The following is a 21995-nucleotide window of genomic DNA, read 5'->3' as shown; positions in this document are numbered from 1 at the left end:
TGTAGTTTTTAGTTCCATATAATTTTCCAACTTGAAAGATTTTAATCTATATGAAAATCGAGAGAGAAACTTATGTTCTTCCGCGTTCCTTCCTCTATAACTCTCCACACGCTAATGGGGAAAGCTTGCGAAGTGTTGCCATAGGTAGAGAGTTCTACTCTACGCCACCTGCAGCCCATTTTGATCGCCAATATTAGCGAACTTAAGATAATTTATTTTTTTAATAAAGTTAGGCTCAAGCGACAACAATCAGCTATATCAAACTAAACTTGCGGAAAATGATGTTGAATTTTTGAATTTTTCTAGCGCAACATTTTACTTAATAAAAAAATGCCGCAAGAATTTCAGGTACTTCGTTGCTTTAATTGTGAAAAATTTCAAGTACATCAGACTAAAAAAGCTAAAAAATGGATTTGCAAAGTTTGTGGAGAGAAGCAAAGTTACATTCGTGTAGGAATTGAGTTCGAATTTTATTTTTCTTATTAAGACTTCCATATATTTATAATGATATTCCCCATGTTTCAACTATTTTATGATTATCTTTTTAAAAGTTTAATGGTAAATTATTTTTACACGGCATATGTCTATAATATTGCATTTTGTAGGTAAACACTAGGAGAAATTATGCTCTTTGATACTTTGGAGTTGTGAAACTGTTTATCGAAACCTAAAAAGAATATAATTAGAATTAACTACCGTATTTTTTAACCTATTATGTAAAGATTTCTTGTAAAAAAATATTGTTCTTATTTGTCAATTAAAATTTCGTAATTATCGGATTTCTAACATGTGAAAATTCTATAAGTACCTACTTGACTAAATCTATAGGGCTTGATTTAAGGACTTTTGTCTTTATTATTTAATGCATCAGTATAAATGATTAAATTTACTTTTGTTGTGCTTAGAAATTATCAGTCTAATATAATTTCAGTTTTTGGTTCTATTAATTAAAAGAATTTTAAATTACTTCTAGAACAGAAATTGATTTTGCCTTTTAGAATATTTTTGTTTCCTAGAATGCTGTGTTTCATTTAATTTTGGTTATATTTCAGGGCTGAACTTCACTGTAAAATTATTTTTGAAAAATTAAAGCTTCAGTGGCATATTTAGATTGAAATTTCAAGAGAGATTAAATTGCTTTTTCAGAATTTGTATTTTTTAGTCATTTTAAAGACTATAGAATTTGTTAACCTTATATAAGTTAAATTATTGTTGGTGTTTTACTTTAAATACTCATTTGGGCAATTACATGATATAAAGGACAATGTAATAAAATAAGTAAAAATTTCATTAACGAATTCCTTAGTTTTTTATTGACTATTTTAAATATGAAATCAAAAATTACAGTGTTTATTCTGAAATGTTGTCGACTTGAGTACTGGGGAAATTATGATTCCTCCTGCAAAATAAAAAAAATTAGTCCCAGATATTTTAAGTCAGAAGCATGTTATTTAATGAAATATATGTATATACATACTCTATATTTGCAAATGAAAACAGATTTATTTATTAATCACAATTATGTACACATACAAATTACAAGCTAACTCTTTTTTTTTTTTTTTTTTTTTTAATTTTATGTTTGCATTGGATAAAACATGAGAGGCGTCTTTTAAATTTGACCCCTCTTATGAAAACATCGTAAAATTCCTTTTTTTTTTGCGAATCTGTTTCGTACACTTGTTTTAACTCTTTTCAAACATTCAGCACCTCGCCGAATAGGACGAAATTGTAAAATCTGCAAAACAATCTGTGTTTTAGAAAAACTATCAGCAAATGATTTCCTAACTGTAACTCTAAAATACCCAGAAATTCATCAGTACTCCAGGTCCTCCTCAAACACATTGGGTTTACATGAAAAGTAAACTCTACAGCTATTTTCATCCTATCCTGCTGATGAAGTGATGTTATCGTATTTCAGCTTTTGCGCATTGCTCGTGTGAAGTTGATTTTTTTTTTCTCCCAATGGATAGCAGTGTTTTTCAGCCTTCACTGTTTGCATTTTATGTATTCTACTGAAGTCACATAACCTGCATAGCTAATAAATATTAAGTGACCCACGATCTTTTCCCTTGCGTAAGTAACTTCCATGTGGCTAAATTGTATACTTTTCCCCTTCAAAATATCCTGAGGGCTTGAAAGGTTGCCCAAGTTATAATTTGTCTATGGTACGAACCCACCATAAAATTTGAGGCCGTCTGCTGCTATGGGAATAGCGCATTTCAGGTAGGGTAGCTTCTCTTTACTCTAAGATTAACACAGACCAAAAAAAAAGATTTTCTTTTTTTCACCGACCCGAACAAAAACCTGTTTTAAACAATGACCCCACACCCCTACTTGAAATGGTTATACCTCGTTACCATGGTCACCACCATGGGTCCAGACAAATGGCTAGGGGAGTTCTTATTTTCGACAAACTATGCGTCCGAATTTTACAAATAGAAAAACCTGCTGTAATGTCTTAACATGAGCACTAAATTATAATTTTTAAGTCTAATAATAACAAAATATTATAGAAATTTTGATATAATTAGCTTTCATAACATCAGGCGCAAGCTTTTTCTCTCTTTTTATATGTTTCATGTGCTAATTTAAAAAGTTTTTTTTTTTAAATGAAATTTCAAAAATAATCTTATTATTGCTTATGATGGAAGAAGAAGAATTTGTATGCATATCATATATGCATGATAATTTTAGGGTATTGAAAAGCATCCTACATAATTTTTAAAAATTTATTAAATATTTATCACTGAAAAAAATTAAAAATAAGAGAATTTATCTAATTTTTAATACAAAATTATTTCGATTTAAAATAAACTAATTCTCTTTTGTTGGATTTTATTTCCATCTTTATATCAAATCAGTACAAAATATAAGAAAGTTTTTAAATAATACATAAGTTGAGTCATAAAGAAGCTCTTAAAATTATAATGTTTAACACTGAAATTATGGAAGTTTACACTAAATTTGTAAGGACTAGATTTATTGTACTTTTGAAGTTTATTTTTATACTATTTCATTTATCAAATGATGTGTGTTTATTGTATTGTTATTGGATTTGGGAATAAGTATATCAAACTTATTTTTCAATATTTTCAACTAGATTTATTTCACTGGATCTGCACCACAATGTCGTTCTATTGTTCAAGAAAACAACTTCAAGGCAGGTGAAATGGAAATTTCACGAATATTAGCAGAAAGTCCGAATTATTTTCCGGAAAATAATGTAAGAATTTTTTAGTCTTTCTTCCTTTGTGCAAATTTATCACTTAATGGGCAAACTAAATATGAAAGTCTGCAAGTTGATTACTTAAGTTTTGTTTATTGTTGAATCTTCTATATTTAGATTCTGTACTTTTCAATCATTACGATTAAAAAGATGTAGGTATTAGGAAATTTTTTAAAAAACTTTTCTTATCGAAATTAGATTATCACAGAACTTAATTATAACCATGGTTTGGATCTTTCCCAGGAGTCTAGGGAAAAAAAACTAAAAATGACAAATATTATTTAAATGAATAATATCAAAAAATCAAGTGAAAAGATTAACTTGATTATAGAAAAATTTCATCAACTTCAAAAACTATTAACGTTTAAAAAAATTTTATTGTTTTGAGTTTTCTATGTAGATGCCCATTATAACAAGTCTTGATAATAGGTATCTGTTCTGAGTGCTTTAAACACCACTTTTTCAACTATAATGTATTTTGAAGTTAATGAAGGATCCACATTATCAAGTAGAACCATGTAATTTAGCTATAAATATATTACGAAAAACTTAAAGTTTATTTCATAAGTTTAAATTAAATAATTTTATGAATGTTCAAAATAAATCTGTTTTAAAAATATATATTTAAAAACACTCTGAGAAATTATTTATGAGTTGTTTTGTTTTTTTTTCTTTTTTCTAAAAAACAGAATTAAAGTATAAAATCTGTATGCTATTTGTTATTGCGATTATAATTGAGATTTGTAATTAATATGTGATAATATAATATTCAATATGTGATTTGTAATAGAGTTATAACAATAGTTTTATTTCTACTATGCAATATTTCTATTCTCATTATTTTATTGTAGTATAAAAAATATATTGCCATAGCTGTTTCAGCTAGAATCACTAATTTATTGTAGTTATTTTTTTCGCACTTATTTTCTGTAGTCTTAGAGAAAATAGAAACAAATATCTTTGCCCTACTTTTTCAGAGTTTATATGTGCAGGCTTACTAATAACATATATTAAATTGAAAATGTTCTGCTCAATGTTTAGTTCATTTTAAAAGCAAAGTGTTCATATATTATTTTTCCCAAATATTTTCTGTTGCTCTTATATTTTAGCTGTTAAATGTATTTCATGAGAATTCAAAAACAAATATTTTCTTTTATGACTTAATAATAGTCTATTTACAAAATCATCCTAAAAATATTTCTATTTGTTTAGCGAGACATTCAATCATATAGTTCAATTCATGTAGTCATCAATGCACGAAGGTAAATTTAACTGTGATTGATATTTTTAATTTATATGTAGTAGATGTTAATGACATGAAAGCTGTACAATAAATTTAATTGTAATTATAGTATATAAATGCAACTTAGTATCTACTTTGTACCTTTGCTCGACGCAAAAATATTTAAAACATTTTATTTAGTATATAAACTCTGATCTTAAAAAACAATTTCTTAAAAAAACATGAAAAGTCAAATTCATATGTATATATATAAATTAAAATATATAAATGAAAAATACATAAAAGTGCAAATGTATCTATAATTAACTTGGAATCTACCTAATAGGTAGATTCAAAGTTTTTAAATAACTGTCTTGTGTTCACTGGAGTGCTTTTGAATTACGGACAAACAATATTATAGAATTGCGTTGAGCTGCACCTTATTTAAGTTCACATAAAATTGTTGTGACAATTACATTCATAGCTTGTTCTTTGATGGTTATTAATTACTTGATTTACAACTACCACTGTGGGTAAAAGTTCTAATTACAGGCTGGCCACCCACCTGGAAAACCTGGAATTATCAGGGAATTTTTTTTATACTGGAAAAAACCTGGAAACATGGGTGCAAGTCTTCCGTCTTTCGAAAATGTCCGCGGACGGAAGTAAGACGGAAACCAAGACTGACTAGAAGACGGAAATCTGAATTTTTTTTTTCTGTCCTTAAAAATATTTTTTAGGTCTACGTTATTGGTTTACTTTCTTATGTCCTGTTGTTATTTTATCAAAAGACAGATGAATAAATATTTTTTGTACAGTATTTAAACTTGATGTATTATGGTAAAGCTTCTTTATTTAAACTTGATGTATTATGGTAAAGCTTTCTTAGAAAGTTTGCATATGTCGAGGGGGTATTGCGTATGTTAGGTATTTCAGTCAAAAAATTTTCAGTCTTGGCCTTTTTTCCAACTTGCACCCATGCCTGGAAATATCAGGAAAATTTGGATAAAAGCCTGGAAAAATCAGGGAGTTTTAAAGAAAAACTGGAAATTTTTTCTTTGATAATGTTTTTAATTTCGCTAATTTAAATTATTTACTAATTTTCTTAATTTAAATTATTTCATCCATTATACCCACTTTTTTTAAACTGAAATGTATCACCAAACAGTTGAAATATCATCAACTTATCGATACTTTGCTTACATCAAAATTTGTTAAACTAGAATGTAACATAAAATGCTCCCACGGTTGCTGAACGAATGTAGAAATCTTTGATCGCTGTGGGACTGTGCAATTTAGGAAAGATTCTGGTGGAGGTGGAAAAAGGGATTAGGATGTTAGCTTCTGTTTTTAAATTCTGTCCTTGGGCTGAATCCATTTATGGCTCAAGTTTGTTCCGATGCTTTGGAAGTAATTTTATTTTTCTATTTTGACAAAATGTTTTTGTATTTTTAACTTTATAAAATTCTCCAAAAATTAGTTGGTTATAATTGAATAATAATAGATTTTATAAAGAACCAACTATATATTAATATTTAATTTTACTCTTTTGTTGGCCAATATATGATTTTTGATTCAAAATTTTGCACCAAAACATTAAAAAATAAATAAAAAATCTTGCCAAATTGTCAAAAGAATTTTTTTTTCAAGATATGTTTAAAAAAAATAGCATTTTGAATAAAATATTTTTTAATATAGACACTTTTCTTGTACACATCCTATACTTTATAAGAAAAAAGAAACAAAAACCTGGAAATTTTAAGATTTATATTTGGAAAACCTGGAAAAATCAGGGAAATTTGAAATCTGATTTGAGTGGCCACCCTGAATTAAGACACCTTCGATAGCAGACAAATATTATGCACTCTACGCACGAGCAGTCAGAGAATTGAAACTGTCAGAGAACTAGAATTTTCATGATTGACACTTTCAGGAATATTCTAAGAATACACCAATGCTGGAGAAGAAACTTGTAACTTGGCAAACTGTAAAGGATAAATGATCTTGAAGAAACTTGGTCTGAGATGTTTCAATCATATTGTATGCGACCATCAAAGTCAAACATTAGATAGATTTTGCTTAGCATTTGTCTTATGTTAACCTTAACGGTAACATTATTTTCTGCTCCTCAGTAATTCTGCAATATTTCAGCAATATGAAATTCAAATAACTGTAGCAATAGATTTAGTGGAAAACTGTAATGCAATTCAATATGTCCCTATTAGCTCAAATTACTCCCCATTGTTTAATAATAATCACCGTAACTTACACAATTGCCACAGCAACCTAATGTGTATATAAATGAGGTGCAGTGCTATGTAATTTGCATAGCATTGTCTATCCTTAGTTCAATAGCATTTCAGTGTATTTGTTAATTATGTAACATTTGTTATTTATGTAATACTTTTTATTTATAAAACACTTTTTATTTACCAATATAAGTAAAAGTATGTATACATTTCATATTTATTTCAGCAAATTGAAAATGAATTTGATGATGAGCTAAATCCTTATAATCATGCTTCTAAAAAGTTGAAATCTGAAATGGAAACGTCTATTGCAACAGAATATTTCCAATTGGATTTAGCTTGTTTTTCTGAGGAGGAAAATTCTTTTATCAATGAAAGGTTTGCTTTTTTTTAATCAGTTTTTTGTCTTTAAAAAATAACTCAACAATTTACTTATTTTATAACTTTTGTATATTTACAGTGCTAAATTTACAGCAAAATATCTTTTAGCATTTATTTATACATTTTAAATTTTTACATGTGGGTTAGGAAAATGCGAATTAGTTAGCTACTGTTGTTTGACTACAGATAAATAGTACTGAATAGAAATTGGGATGCCAGGATAAGATGATCTCCCAAAAGTTTTATTTATTTGGAAAAATTCTATGAGCATTTTCCGAATTTTGACAATTGCAGAGATGATTGTGCTCCAGAAAAATTCCGGATTTTTTGCAAACCGCGATCCGGAAATCCAAGGTCCAGAACTTTCAAGAAATCATCAATCACACTTATGTATTAAAATTCTTGTATATTTTATTTAAAAAAAATAGGACAAGAATTTATACTTGGCATCTCTTTCATTTGTAAATATTTTTTCTGGTAGAATAATAAATGTGGTTAGAGATAAAAGTAAACTTATACATAAGTAAGCTTACTATACTTATTATTAATATAGTTATACTTACTATACTTATACTTACTATACTTATACTTACTATACTATACTATACTTATACTTACTATACTTATATTTACTTGCTATTACTTATTAAGTTTACTTATACATAAGTAAACTTAAACATATTTAAATTATGCTGCATATAATTTACTTAGAATTTCATGTTGTGAAATTATCAATGATTCAAATTTATAAAGACAGTAATTTTTTGAAATGTGTAATTAATGATTTTACTCAAGAAATTTTCAGGATTTTTTAGTTGGGCTTGCAATCACCCCTGCAATTGTCTATTTTAATAAATTTTTGACTAAAAGATCCCATATTTAGTTTGTTTTTTTTTAAGCTTTCTGAAAGACATTAGCTGAAATGAAATGCATCAAAAAATTACGAAAACTCATTTAAACACTTCATCAACAACTGTTTCTTGCACTGCTACCATATATGTGCTTTTATTTAGCAAATTTTAAAAATTGTTTAAAAAAAATCCTTTTAAACACATGAAAAACTAAACAAATTGATGCAGTATTTTAAAGCAAAAAATCATAAGGTTTGGCTGAAAATAGAATTCATTTGATAAAATGGGAATTTACCAACACAAAAAAATATATAAGCTCAACACTAAGAAAAAAAATTTTGAACACTATAAAAATGCTGGTGAGTGATAGCAAGCAGGAGGTTGAGCTCTTAGTGTCACAAATTAAAAGTATTTTATAGTTGTGTTTAATTGCTAAGCTATATTCATTATTAAATATAACAACAAAAAATAATTCTATTTTATTTTTATAAAAATATTTATTCATATTTCTGTGAAATAAAAAAAAATGTGTTTTTACAGAAATCTAGCAATATATATTTATCGTGTTTCTATAAGGTTTAGAATTGTCTAAAATGTTGTAGCTGTTTCTGTCATTGTAAAAATCTCTATATTTACCATTTATTCTGACTTAAAAATATTAGAACAAGAATATTAATACTGTTTATTCTATTTAAATATATATTCCTCAACTTTAGTTGATTTTCAGAGCTTATGAAGAAGTTTAATTGGTTCTGTTACCTAATGAGCTCTGCATGTTTGTGTATGTGAAAAAAGCAAGCACGCTTCAAAAACGGTTTTTAATTAAATTTGCAACAAAGTTGAGACAAACATTTACTTGTTTACTATAAGCTTTATTAACTGTTGACCACCTTAGATAAAATTAAAAACTTTCTTTGAACGCAAAATCTCATTTAAGTATTCTGCACGCAATGATTAACTCGTGTAAATAGTTTCAACCGGCTCATTGTTACCTCTTTTTGGCAAATCTATTTAAAAATCACATTTTTTTAAAAAATGTTCAATTTTTCTAAAACTTTATATAGATTCATATGACAGGAAAGAGTTTGGTAAAAAACAAAAAATAAATAAATAAAAATCCAAAATTGTTTTGTGCCAAAACTCTTTTTAAACAATTCAAAAATTCCAGAATTTTAAGAAAGAAAAAAGTGTATGTTGGAAACATTTATCCACAGAATGTTATCAAAGTTTCGATAAAAATATAGATGTGATATTTTATACATTTATTTAAATTGTGTAAATATAAATCTCAATGTGTGACTTTTTAAATCACACTAATACTAATTTTGACATTTATTTTTTTAAATTGCGCTAATACGTATGTCAATGCTTAATTTTGAAATGGTGTTAATACGAATCTCGATGTTTGATTTTAAAATTGCGTGAATACGAATTCTGGTGTATAATTTTTAAGTCATTTGAACACAAATTATTAAAGTGGCTTTTAAATTGCATGAATAAAAAATGCTATATTTGATCTAAAATCCAGAAAATATGAACATTGATGAGCGTTCTTAAACCTCAAAAATTGGAAACATGACGTGTGGCTCTAAATCATGTGAATCTGAAAAAGAATTTAAAAACGTCAAACTTTCTTTGAAGAGATGGATTAATTTTTTCTTTTTTAGTACAATAAAAAAATATTCCGATAACAAATTTTCCGCAAACGGGGTCCATGTATATTATATGGGACTTGGCTGTGTCACAAAATGAAGCATAATGTGTTCTTCATGCTTTAAGTTTTTTATTTTGTTTATTTCAATTATTTGTTATTTTTTATATTTTTATTTATATTTAAAATCAAAAACATTTCATTAAAATATTTTGAAGATAATAAATATTTTTTTTAATCCTGTTTATGTTGTACAAATTTTTGAAAATTATGAGATTCTATGCATAGGCATACCAATTATCAGGTGTCCCAAAAATGACCAACAATTTGAAAACTCAGTTAAAGAAAAATGGAGAAACAAGGAAATGTGCTGCTTACTGCGTCCAGTTTACTAATCTTTTTATTTACTCTCAATAGTTTAAAAAATAGTTACAAATTTCATCAACAGATTAACATTTCTAACTGAAAAAAGTGATGTAACACTTTTTGGAAAATAATTACTATTTGCCACAAAATCATGGCAGTCTAAAGACTAAATAACCCCCCCCCCCCATGAAAATATTTTTGTTAAAATAATCTGTCATGGAGCTGAAAACATTGTTTATTACTTTTCCGTGAGAGTGCTATCTATTGCTGAACTTTGTAACTAATTTTTAAAATTTAGATGCTAAAACTTGCCTTCTTATGCAGAATACAGCAAATTATAATATATTAATTGCTTTCCATGTAATTTTTAAATACAGTTTTTGAATCACCAGTGTTTTTTTGATTCATCTAATATGGATAGTCATAATAAAATAAGAATTCTACAACTTCAATAATATTTTTTATCTAAAGATTGTTTACAATTAAGTATGTATTAAAATTAATTAAATATGTTAGATTTAATTATTTTGATTTAAAAGCAATTTTTTTTTCAGCTGTGGAACAGGTGATTATTACAAACAAATAAATGTAAATCAAGTACTCCCGAAAAAACTGGACTTAATACAAAAACAGCCATTGGCTACTGAAAATAGTAATTCGAAAGAGCTTCTTCCACGTAGTACCTGTAACAAAAGTGACTCCTATCTAAAGCCAGAAATACCAAAAATTAAACCACAATTAGTAAAAAATCGAGGGTTTCAAAAAATATTAAAAGCAGCTGAAAAGTTCAATTAACATTTGTTTCTTTTTGTTCTAATCAACAATTAAAGCTTTGTATAAAACTTTTTGTTTTTCCAGTGAATTTCATGTTCAGTTTCATTTATAATTTACTTATTTCTTGTTTGCATAATAAACAAAGCTATATTTGGTATTATGTACATTTATTTTGTATTCATTTATCATGCTGAAAGAACAGGTACAGGTTATATCTTACTTTTCAAAACCTCATTTTTTCATCTATCAACTTGCTAATATCTTGTGTATTATGTAAATAATAATGAACATACATATCAATAAATTTCGGGGATCTATGCAGTATTTCCTGACGAGATCTCATATATGGGATTTTATGAAAAATATTTTGTCAAAAAGAACTATTTCTATGAAAATATTATTTTATTTATAATATTTTAATTTTTTTATATTTTAAAGATATATATGTGTGTGTTATGAAAAATTGCATTTATGAACTTTTTATAATCGGAACAATTACTTTTGAAATAGAAAAGCTAATAATAAAGCATTGTCAAAATGTAGATTAGCTCAATGATAAAGTGTGTTTTTATTAATAATTCACTCAGAAGTATAAATTTTCTTGTGTAGGAGAATGAACTTTTCATGTTTAATTGTAAAAAAGCAAACAAAATTATTAAAAAATTCATTCTTCATTTAAAAAATAGGTTTTATGAAATAATCGTCTCAAAGAATTGAGAATTGTGCAAAGGGTCTGTTTTTCAGGCTTGTACCATTTTTTGAAATTTTAAAAAAAAAATATTTTGTTTAAAATTTGCTTATAAATTGCCGTCATTTTAGGTATAGTAGGTTGCAGTCCATATAACCAAAAACTCGAAAACAAAAATACGCTTTTTATTTTCTTTGTTTTACTTTTCATTTTTCAACAATAGCTAAGATTTTTAATTAGTAACTGTATATTTGTACACAATATATCAAGGATAATTAAGGTGAAATTATTGCACTAACTGAATCTTTCTTCAAATTTTAGTCCATGGTCATGGAAAAATTCTGACATCATTGGACACAAGCTCTTTTATTCATAAATTACTGGAAAATCACATACTTTAAAATTTACTTGAATACAGTCTTTATGAATACATATCAATATCCTTATCAATAAAGATAGTTATTTGTTCTAGATCAAATACTAGGGCAGCTGTCATAAACTTTGCACTAGTTTACAAAAATTATGATTGCACAGAATAAGTTGCTAAAAAGATTCTTAGAATTGGAGAAACAAAATTAGACAAGTATATAATGGCACTTAACTGAAATTATACTTTCGATTGTTAATTATGTGATTTTCATCATTTAAGTACAATTTAGAAAGTGTATTGCCAATAATTTTTCATAAAAATTCAGCCATTTAATAACATTTTTGAATTCTGAGTACTCTAAGAGGATATTCAATATAATGTAAGTACAAATTTATTTAAAATATATAATGCAATACCAATTTTTAATAACTAATAATCATAAATTAATGTACAAAAATTTTAAAGTGGTTACTTTTGATGTCACTTTAGAGGGATTAGAAAATTTAAAAAATAATAATAAGTTTATCCTTTCTTAAGATATAAATAATCTTGACATATTGTACTTTAATCTATACCGTGATTATGCTTTATTCTTACTGCAGTAATAAATATTTATCAAATGAGTAACACCAAGAGAAGCATATATTACATTAAAAACAATTTAACACACTACAAAAGTATTAAAATTATAAAACAAACAGCAATTAATAAAATTACCAAACTCATAAACTTAGTATCTGTAATTACCATACATAAGCCCATGTACATGTTAAAACTGAATGGCACGCTTTTTATTTGGAAATTTATGCCAAATGTGAAACCCTTGTATAATCCGTAAGAATAAAAATAAAGCATGCTACACTTGGAAATAAAAATGCACCCCTTAGTAATAATGGTTGCACAGTATGTAAAAGAAGTAAGGACCTTCTGATTTCATAAATAATTCGAAGATTAAATAATTATAGTATTCCATTCAAATTGTCATTACGTTTATTTTTATATACAGGCATTCAATTTTCATCTATTTTATGTTTTGTATGCAAGTTTCACAACTTGTTTCATAAATAATGTCCATTTTTTCTCTAATGAGTTTTTTTTTTTTTTTTTCAAACAGGGTGCAAAGTGCTTCTGTACTCTCACAATATAAGTAATAAGTTAAGTAAGGGTTTAAAATCATTACAAACAATTCCTTTAATGAAAGAATGTTAATGTATCAGACTTTAAGCTTCCTCCTCTAATGACTGGTTTTTTAATACTCAGTTTTTATTGAACTCAAGAGTGATTATGCAGTTTAAAAATGTTTGTAATTTCTTACTTAATTTGCAACCCTCAATGTGCCTATTTACAAATATATATTAAGGGTAGTCATGGCTGAATACCCTCTACTGTAATTTATCATGCCATATTATGAAATGTTAGATTTTTACTTGAAAGTTCTTTTGTACTAACATTCCTTAGCTATACAATCTTAGGTTGTCTTTTTCTGAAATAAAAAAAAAACATTATATAATTACTACTCCTCTTCTATGCTGCTTCATTCTCTATGAGGCTGTCCAAATCAGTTTCTGCGATCTGGCCCTATTCAATTTTTATTCTAACATTATTAATTGCATTTGCTCAAAGTGATTTGCACATAGCACAAAGTGAAGGCTATTTGTTAGTGCTGAAGGTCATGGGTTCATTCTTCATCTCTAGCTGATCAGTTCATCCAACTATGATTGGCAGTTGATAGTATTTGGAGCTGGCAATGATACTAACTTGCATTCCTTCTTTGCTTACATTGACTATCTTAATCATGTCTAACAAAAGTTGGACTTTTAAGGTGTATATTGTGATATTATTAAAGTGAATTAATTATTTAAATGCTGTTTACATAATATAATTGAATATGTGGTAAACACAGTTCATAAATTAGTGCTTTGCATACTGAGATTTAACTAGGGTTTAATACATTAACACCCCCTCACAATATACCAGATTTAACAGTCACTTGTTTCCAAGGTCTATGTGCATTAGGTTAAGTAAAAACTGAATTGTTTAGTGTATTTTTGGTTTAAAAAAATAAAACAATATATATTTTTAAAAACTTACTTAGAAGATATGTTTGAATAACAGAAAAAAAACTCTTGCAAGAATACATATAAAAATGTTCTTAAGTGTAAAAATTATTTTATAGTTTTGTACATTCTATGTCATTCTATATTGAACTATTCTCCTAGTAAATTTCAAATAAATTTATCTTTCAATAAAATTGTCAACATTTTTAAATAGTAATTCTGTGAAAAGTAAGAAATACCACATAAATGTTAGAAAAGTATTTTCATTTGCCAATTGTTTACAACAGATATTAAATTAAAAGTAAATAACATATATTTATTATCATAAGAGTTTCGGGAAAGCAGAATTAGTTAGATAGGATATACATTTATTCTTTATATATATATACATTACATATTACACTTTAGTCTTGAATTCATTTCTTAATTATGGTTTGTATTAGTGTATTTAGATTCATTTTATTCTGGAATTCATTTGAAATCATGTAATAAAAATTCGGTTCTCTTCTAAGGTAGCATCGATGAACAGGTGTCCCTACTAGACACCTGAGTTTCTCCAATGACGAATTTTTAAGATAAATTAATTACAAAGTGTTTGAGCTTTCCCCAGAAGGTTTGCAATATATATATATATATTGACCTTTTATGTTTAATTAGATTTACAAAATTTATCTACAGTTGACATTCCAACCAATTTTCAATTTTTCTCAAGTTATCTGTAATTTTATAAAATACGTTAATCTATGTCTAAAAGATAAGAAATATAAAGCAGATGAAAATACACATAATTTTAAGACATAAGAATTTATTACAAATACATTCAATTAATTATGTAACATCTCTTAACAAATTAAAGCTTCAGATCTTTATTAATAAATTTTTTGATATGGGTTTTTTTTTTCAAGATTAATCTCAACATTTTACAAGTTCCTGAAGACGACAAATGTGGTGAACGGTGAAGAAACCAAAAAAGAGCAAGCTGTAATAGCTCATCATTTAATTTGCAAGTTCTTTCCAAGATAGATCTTGACATTTTAGAAACTTGCTAAAGACAACAATATGGTAAATGTGAAGAAGCAACATTTCAAAAGTTCCTGAAAACGAAAAATATGGTGGACTGTGAAGAAACCAAAAAAGAGCAAGCTGTAATAGTTCATCATTTGATTTTCAAATTCTTTCCAAGATACAAGTTCTTTCCTTGACATTTTACCAACTTGCTAAAGACGACAATATGGTAAACGTGAAGAAGCAACATTTCAAAAGTTCTTGAAGACGCATATGGTGAACAGTGAAGAAACCAAAAAAGAGCAAGCTGTAATAGTTAATTTGATTTGCAAGTTCTTTCTAAGATAGATCTTGCTAAAGACGACAATATGGTAAACGTGAAGAAGCAACATTTCAAAAGTTCCTGAAGACGAATATGGTGAACAGTGAAGAAACCAAAAAAGAGCAAGCTGCAATAGTTCATTTGATTAGCAAGTTCTTTCTAAGATAGATCTTGCTAGAGACGACAATATGGTAAACGTGAAGAAGCAACATTTCAAAAGTTCATGAAGACGAATATGGTGAACAGTGAAGAAACCAAAAAAGAGCAAACTGTAATAGTTCATTTGATTTGCAAGTTCTTTCCAAGATAGATCTTGCTAGAGACGACAATATGGTAAACGTGAAGAAGCAAAATTTCAAAAGTTCCTGAAGACGAATATGGTGAACAGTGAAGAAACCAAAAAAGAGCAAGCTGTAATAGTTCATTTGATTTGCAAGTTCTTTCCAAGATAGATCTTGCTAGAGACGACAATATAGTAAACGTGAAGAAGCAACATTTCAAAAGTTCCTGAAGACGAATATGGTGAACAGTGAAGAAACCAAAAAAGAGCAAGCTGTAATAGTTCATTTGATTTGCAAGTTCTTTCCAAGATAGATCTTGCTAGAGACGACAATATGGTAAACGTGAAAAAGCAACATTTCAAAAGTTCCTGAAGACGAATATGGTGAACAGTGAAGAAACCAAAAAAGAGCAAGCTGTAACAGTTCATTTGATTTGCAAGTTCTTTCCAAGATAGATCTTGCTAAAGACGACAATATGGTAAACATGAAGAAGCAACATTTCAAAAGTTCCTGAAGACGAATATGGTGAACAGTGAAGAAACCAAAAAAGAGCAAGCTGTAATAGTTCATCATTTGATTTACAAGTTCTTTCCAAGATACAAGTTCTTTCCTTGACATTTTACATACTTGCTAAAGACGACAATATGGTAAACGTGAAGAAGCAACATTTCAAAAGTTCCTGAAGACGACAAATATGGTGGACGGTGAAGAAACCAAAAAAGAGCAAGCTGTAATAGTTCATCATTTGATTTACAAGTTCCTTCCAAGATAGATCTTGACATTTTACCAACTTGTAAAAGACGTCAATATGGTAAATGTGAAGAAGCAACATTTCAAAAGTTCCTGAAGACGACAAATATGGTGAACGGTGAAGAAACCAAATAAGAGCAAGGTACGAATAAACAACATTTCACAAGTTCCTGTAGACGATAAATATGGTGGATGGTAAAGAAATCAAAAAAGAGCAAGCTGTAATAGTTCATCATTTGATTTACAAGTTCTTTCCAAGATAGATCTTGACATTTTACCAACTTGCTAAAGACGACAATATGGTAAACGTGAAGAAGCAACATTTCACAAGTTCCTGAAGACGACAAATATGGTGAACAGTGAAGAAACCAAATAAGAGCAGAGTACAATGGTTCATCATATGATTTAAGAGTTCTCTCCAAGATAGATCTTGACATTTTACTAACTTGCTGAAGACGACAATATGGTGAATGTGAAGAAACAAACGCATAACTAAAGATTTGGAATGGCATTCCATTTCTTTCCTTCTAATGACCTAATATTTCTGGTATCCAAAGCCCTATACAAAAAAGAAAACAAAATAAATTTTTTTGCAAAAATTAAAAAAAAATAACACTAACTCTTCACCAATCAAAAAATTTATTTAAACAAAAAAAGCAGCTATTCAACTTTATCAAACAAATACAATATTTTTTAAGACTCAAAGATACAGCTGACATTTAAATTACAGTAAAGCAGCAGTTATCATGCACATATTGAACGTGATACAATTATTTACACAACTACATTTTTACTCGCAATTACATCTAACATCATATGATACAGTTAGATAACCACGAGGTTTCAAAGCCACCTAAGTTTTTTCTAACTCTACAACTGAATATTTATTGCTCATATCCTGTATTTTATCATGTTATTTCTAATATCCAATACTCTAGCTGTATGTTTATGTTTTTCAAGAGAAATTATCCTTCCAAAAATTTTAGCCCCAATAGCTCTAGAAAATGATTTATCAAGTCTCTTAATAACACGCCCAGCACCTTCTAAAACTAGGCTGTAAAGTATGAACTTTACAACCTACATGCCACTTTTCCAATTTTATATTAACATTTATCGTACAATCAACTCAATAATAATACACCCGGTGCTTTGTCCTGCACATGTTGAATTATGCACAGATATTGTGAGCATCTTTCTTATCAATTAATGATAGCTGCATAGTTCGATCATACATGAGCTATTTGATTTGATATTCCCTGCTCCATCTGAATAGCTAAAAGCTTATGTTCATTCAAACTGAGAGGAAATCTAGCAGCTTCATGTTCATGACCAACGTGTACAGATTGAGGCTCAGCAGAAATATTACCACGATCAGAATGTTTAATTACTTTCACAACTATTATTAATTTTATTAGTCCCCATAGTCTTAACGTTTTCTTTCCTCGTCGCTGACGTCAAGACGGCTTTTCCACTACGATGACATGCATAATTCTTAACTATGGATAAGTCAGACAATTTTTTAATGGATCTTTATATAAAATGAGATACTGTCTCATTTTCAAAACTTTTCTTCCTAATGGCAAACGAATTTTGATTATCAAAAGACTTACTTTCAAATGTAAGATTCCTTTCAAAATGTTCTCTCTGATAATGGTTTTGCAAAAAATAATAATTAAAAAACATTTGATTATACAAAGCGCATCCTAACTTGCTGAACATATCAACGGGCTAGTTGTCCTGCAAGCTCCTCATGCGGGCGTATAAATTTTTGCCTCATAGCAAATTCAAGTCCATATTCTTTGCATTTCACATTTTCAGGCCCTACTATTCTGTTGACAGACATATCTTATAAAGTTAAAACTGAAAGCTTAAAACAAGTAATGTTACTAGGCTTAGCTAAGTTACGTGGAAATCTATAACTACCTTAATACAGATAATTAATATTTTAAAAAAGGTAAAAGTTTTAAAAACACCTTGTTGCAATAAACAAAAAAAATTCTTCAAAACATACCCTTATTTACTGAATCGTAAATAAAGAGCTTAAAATGACAACAATCAACCAAACAATACTTGTACAAACTTCTACAAAGATTAGATCCGGCATGCCCTCTAAAGAAAAAGTCAGCTTTCCCAATCGTTGTCGGGAGGAAAATGCTGCACCAAACAGACTGCTCAATTCTACTTTTAACATGTAAAGTCTATGGCGGTCTGAATCAATTTTTTTTGTTTAAGAATCGGAGTGATCAATTTTGAAAAAAATACCATTAATTTTTCAATCTTAGCAATCCACGAAAGTGTGGGTCAATTATTATTATTTTTTTTTATCTTTATTACTTTTTGGTCCCGCAGTGGACTGATCATTAAGACACGGTTCCCAGCAGATCACCGAAGTCAAGCATCACTGGCTACGGTCAGTGTGCGGGTGGGTGACCGCTTGGATCGGTCTGCGTAGGGACCGAGGGTGTGCGGTATTGGTCCTCGTTAAACTGTGCTACCGTAAAGTGCTCGATTTTGAGCGCAGGTCGTCGGGCTACCGAAGCGGGGGTGCTATCCCCTCCGCAGAGGATCAAAATTGTGATGGCATGTCTTCCAAGAGTGGCGCTAGACTTAGCCCGACAGGGGGTCAGCAATGCCCCGACAGGGGGGCTAAGATAATTTTGAAAATAAGCAATAATTTTTAATATACGAAAAATAATTATGACATAGACATATTTGTTCTGTCATGATTCAAATATTAACAAAGAAAAAATATAAAAGTGATATCTGAATAAATAAACAATATATGCACATCCATCATAAGATTCTACAGTGTTCTCAATTAAATATTCTACTCAAACAATGCAACTCAAACAATAAAAAATTTATGCACAACTAGAAAAAATTCCAAAAATTCGAGCTTACTACTACTAATGCTTAATTCCGTAGCCTTGTAATTTTGAACCTAATCCAGCAGACAAGAGAACTCCAGGATCAAGTAGTGGAAGAAATTTTTGCATTCGTGGAGGAAGTTTTGATAGCCCGCATTTGAGTTACATGGAGAGGAAAACCACGAAATCCTCCTACGGTTAGTCTGATACCAAGGGAACTCTAAGAAATGATCCGCTTACCACTGAGGATATTTCACGTCAGCACTGTGGTCGGTAAAAGCTGGGTGTGGAATTCATATCACTCAGCCATCACTGGGATTCGAACTCGGTGCACCTCATTCGGAGGAGAATGCTCTATCCCTTGAGTCCAACTTTATTGAGTAATAACTCTGCGGCAGGTACCAATTTTCCAATTTTATTGATTGGTACCAATTTTATTGATTTACTTAAATTTAATCACCTTCAAAATGTAAATGGTAATTCAATCGTAATTTTTGTAGAAAAAAAGGGAAATAAACCATTTTTCCTCTAAACCTGCAATGAATGCAGAAGCAACCACGAGGGTTAGTGAGCAAAATGAACAGGTAGCGGAGCCTTCCAGTTCTTTAAATAATTGTTAAATTACTAGTTATTAACATGTATAATTAAAAAAAATACGAAAAACATTTTTCAGTATTAAGAAATAATAATTAAAAACTGCCATCAGCTGGAATAGAACCCCCGATCTCACAGTTTTGTGTTAGATTTCATAATCATCAGCCCCAAATATACAAACCTGCCTTGCGGATATTTTTTAAAATTTTTTTTTAAATTCAATAAATTAAGTCATTTGGATACTTAACATTCTTGAAAAATGCTTTCCAAATTGATCAGTTCATTTAGAAGTAAACCATAATTCGGCTTATCTTATTCATTTTCAGCTTATGTATATACACCAAAAATTATTCAAAACTAGATTAGATATAACACAAGGACTGCAAACTTAACTGTCGGATATAAAACCTTATTTAAGATAGAAAATGGCAAAACGAGGAAAAATCTACATTCCTCGAATTAAATATTTTAAAAATAGTCTGTTTTTAGGTTATAATATTCGTAATTACCTTAATAAACTTTAATCGTAATGTCGGGGTTCCGCCGATGGAAGACATTTAATATATACACACTAACGCTTTATATCAATTAGTTTTAGAATTACAATTATAGAATAATTATTATAAGATTATTATAGAATTAATAATTATTATAGAGTGAAAGGTTTTAAAAGACAAATATTTGTTAATGTTTAATATTTAATCTATGAAAAAACATAACACATATTGAAATCTAACGAATAGCCCCTGATAAATTTCGTGACAAAAAAAAGAAGAAAAAAAATGAAGCTTGATTGATTTCCGGATTTTAGAAACACCTTCTAGTTTTACTATTCAATCAAATTGGTTTTGATGTCGTTCATCCCACCTGTCTCACTAGTGATTCAGCATATATTGATATCATTTTTGTTTCGTTCTTACTTAATATTAATTTGCTTGCGACAATTATTTTTTTACGTATTAATTGTTTAAATATTAATTGATTTCTGAATTGACAATTTCAATAATCTCTTAGGTATTTAAAACTGCAGCATATCACATGAAAATATTAAGTATATATCATTTTTACAATAAAGTAAAATGAAAAAGAATTCTGATCCTTAGGAACAGATATTAAATAGTCTCATGATCGAATGATGGAGCATAATTACCTTTTAAACAAATCAAATTTTTTTTTTACCTTTTAAACTAAAAATTTGCTTATTTTTATATAACTTATTAATACTCAAATTATTCAAAAGATGATATGACAACGAAGTTTTTTTTTTTTTATTCAGTCATTTATTTAAATTTTTTCCACTTCTTTATTTACTTTTATTTCATTAAATTAAATGCACACGGTTAAAATAAAAACAAAGCTGTCAAATTTTTATATATAGTTTCGATTTATAACTTTAAGAAATTGCTTCGACTTTGATTAGGAAATTTAAAAGCCTTATTAATGAAAAAATTGAGAAGCCTTATTAACTTTAAACACATAATAACAACAAAAAGGAGTTAAAAATAGAATGATCAATAAACAATAAAATCGTAAGCTAACTAAATTAATTAATTTCGTGTACGAACTATAATATTACAAATTAAACATATTTCATATTTAGGGGAAACATGGAAAATTTGATCATACAGGAGTTTTAGACAATTTTTTTCTCATGTTGTAACATTTTTTTAGCTGATGATCATTTGATTTCAATGCTTTATTAAACAAAATCATATGTTGTTTCTGTCTATTAGCAGTAAGTAAAATTAAAATTAAATTACATTTGTTATATCAATTTTATCCGGAACCGACCAAATCAAGAGTTTTGGCAAACAGGCCAGTCAAAGAGGGAATTGAATAGTGGCCCGCCATTTAAATAAATAAACAAAACAAAAAAATCTCAAAGTATATATAAAAAACTGCTCAAATCTTTCACGTTTTGATTGATTTACCAAAATTGATTTAATAGAAACATTTGCTTACCTCCATGTGAAAGATTTATGTCTTCTTAATATCCTACAAAAAGTTGATATAGAAATTTCTATTTCATTCTCTTACGATTGATTTGAAAAATAACAGAATTAAATCAACTACAATAATTAAATAAAGTAAACAATTATGCTAGTTGAAACATTTAGGATGATTAAAGGAAAGAAAAGCTTTTATAATAAATTAGAAAAAATATCTTCTAAATTTTGTAAGAGAGAAAAATTCGAATTGAACGAGTCCCAATTTAAGGACAGTATGGAAATCTCAAGACAGATTCTAACAAGACCCTCCCCCTATCTACAGCCCTAGAAATGTTTTCTTCTTAGAAATTTATGACCAGAAATCAAACAAAAGGGTGTTTCTGTGGATA

At 28.2% G+C, this 21995-nt stretch overlaps 1 protein-coding gene and 1 long non-coding RNA gene across 3 annotated transcripts; one reads left to right on the top strand and one right to left on the bottom strand.

Annotated features, from left to right (window-relative positions):
- Window positions 1-232: 232 nt before the first annotated feature.
- LOC107446752 (uncharacterized) lies at window positions 233-10880 on the top strand. 2 transcript variants are annotated; one of them, XM_016061495.4, is made up of 4 exons: window positions 233-450; window positions 3104-3226; window positions 6927-7078; window positions 10504-10880. In XM_016061495.4, the coding sequence occupies exons 1-4, from the start codon at window positions 331-333 to the stop codon at window positions 10742-10744; spliced, it is 636 nt and encodes a 211-aa protein (XP_015916981.3). In that variant the 5' UTR covers window positions 233-330; the 3' UTR covers window positions 10745-10880. The 2 variants fall into 2 exon arrangements, with proteins under 2 accessions (XP_015916981.3, XP_015916982.3); XM_016061496.4 differs by having other exon boundaries at window positions 240-348.
- A 3746-nt stretch (window positions 10881-14626) lies between these two features.
- On the bottom strand, window positions 14627-18242 carry LOC139426243 (uncharacterized). The gene is made up of 2 exons (XR_011637474.2): window positions 17807-18242; window positions 14627-16755 (listed from the first exon to the last, which is right to left on the bottom strand). It is a non-coding gene; the product is annotated as an uncharacterized LOC139426243 (long non-coding RNA).
- Between the last annotated feature and the right edge of the window lie 3753 nt (window positions 18243-21995).

The sequence above is a fragment of the Parasteatoda tepidariorum genome, chromosome 10 (genome assembly GCF_982258835.1).
Source record: "Parasteatoda tepidariorum strain Cologne lab strain chromosome 10, Ptep-v5.0, whole genome shotgun sequence".
Classification (NCBI taxonomy): domain Eukaryota; kingdom Metazoa; phylum Arthropoda; class Arachnida; order Araneae; family Theridiidae; genus Parasteatoda; species Parasteatoda tepidariorum.
This window is presented reverse-complemented; position numbering and strand designations above follow the sequence as displayed.

Excerpts from the sequence above, each read along its gene's own strand:
- LOC107446752 (XM_016061495.4), top strand. The coding sequence starts at position 331 with ATGCCGCAAGAATTTCAGGTACTTCGTTGCTTTAATTGTGAAAAATTT. Across the intron at positions 451-3,103 it reads AGAAGCAAAGTTACATTCGT|ATTTATTTCACTGGATCTGC; the intron begins GTAGGAATTGAG and ends ATTTTCAACTAG. Across the intron at positions 3,227-6,926 it reads ATTATTTTCCGGAAAATAAT|CAAATTGAAAATGAATTTGA; the intron begins GTAAGAATTTTT and ends TATTTATTTCAG.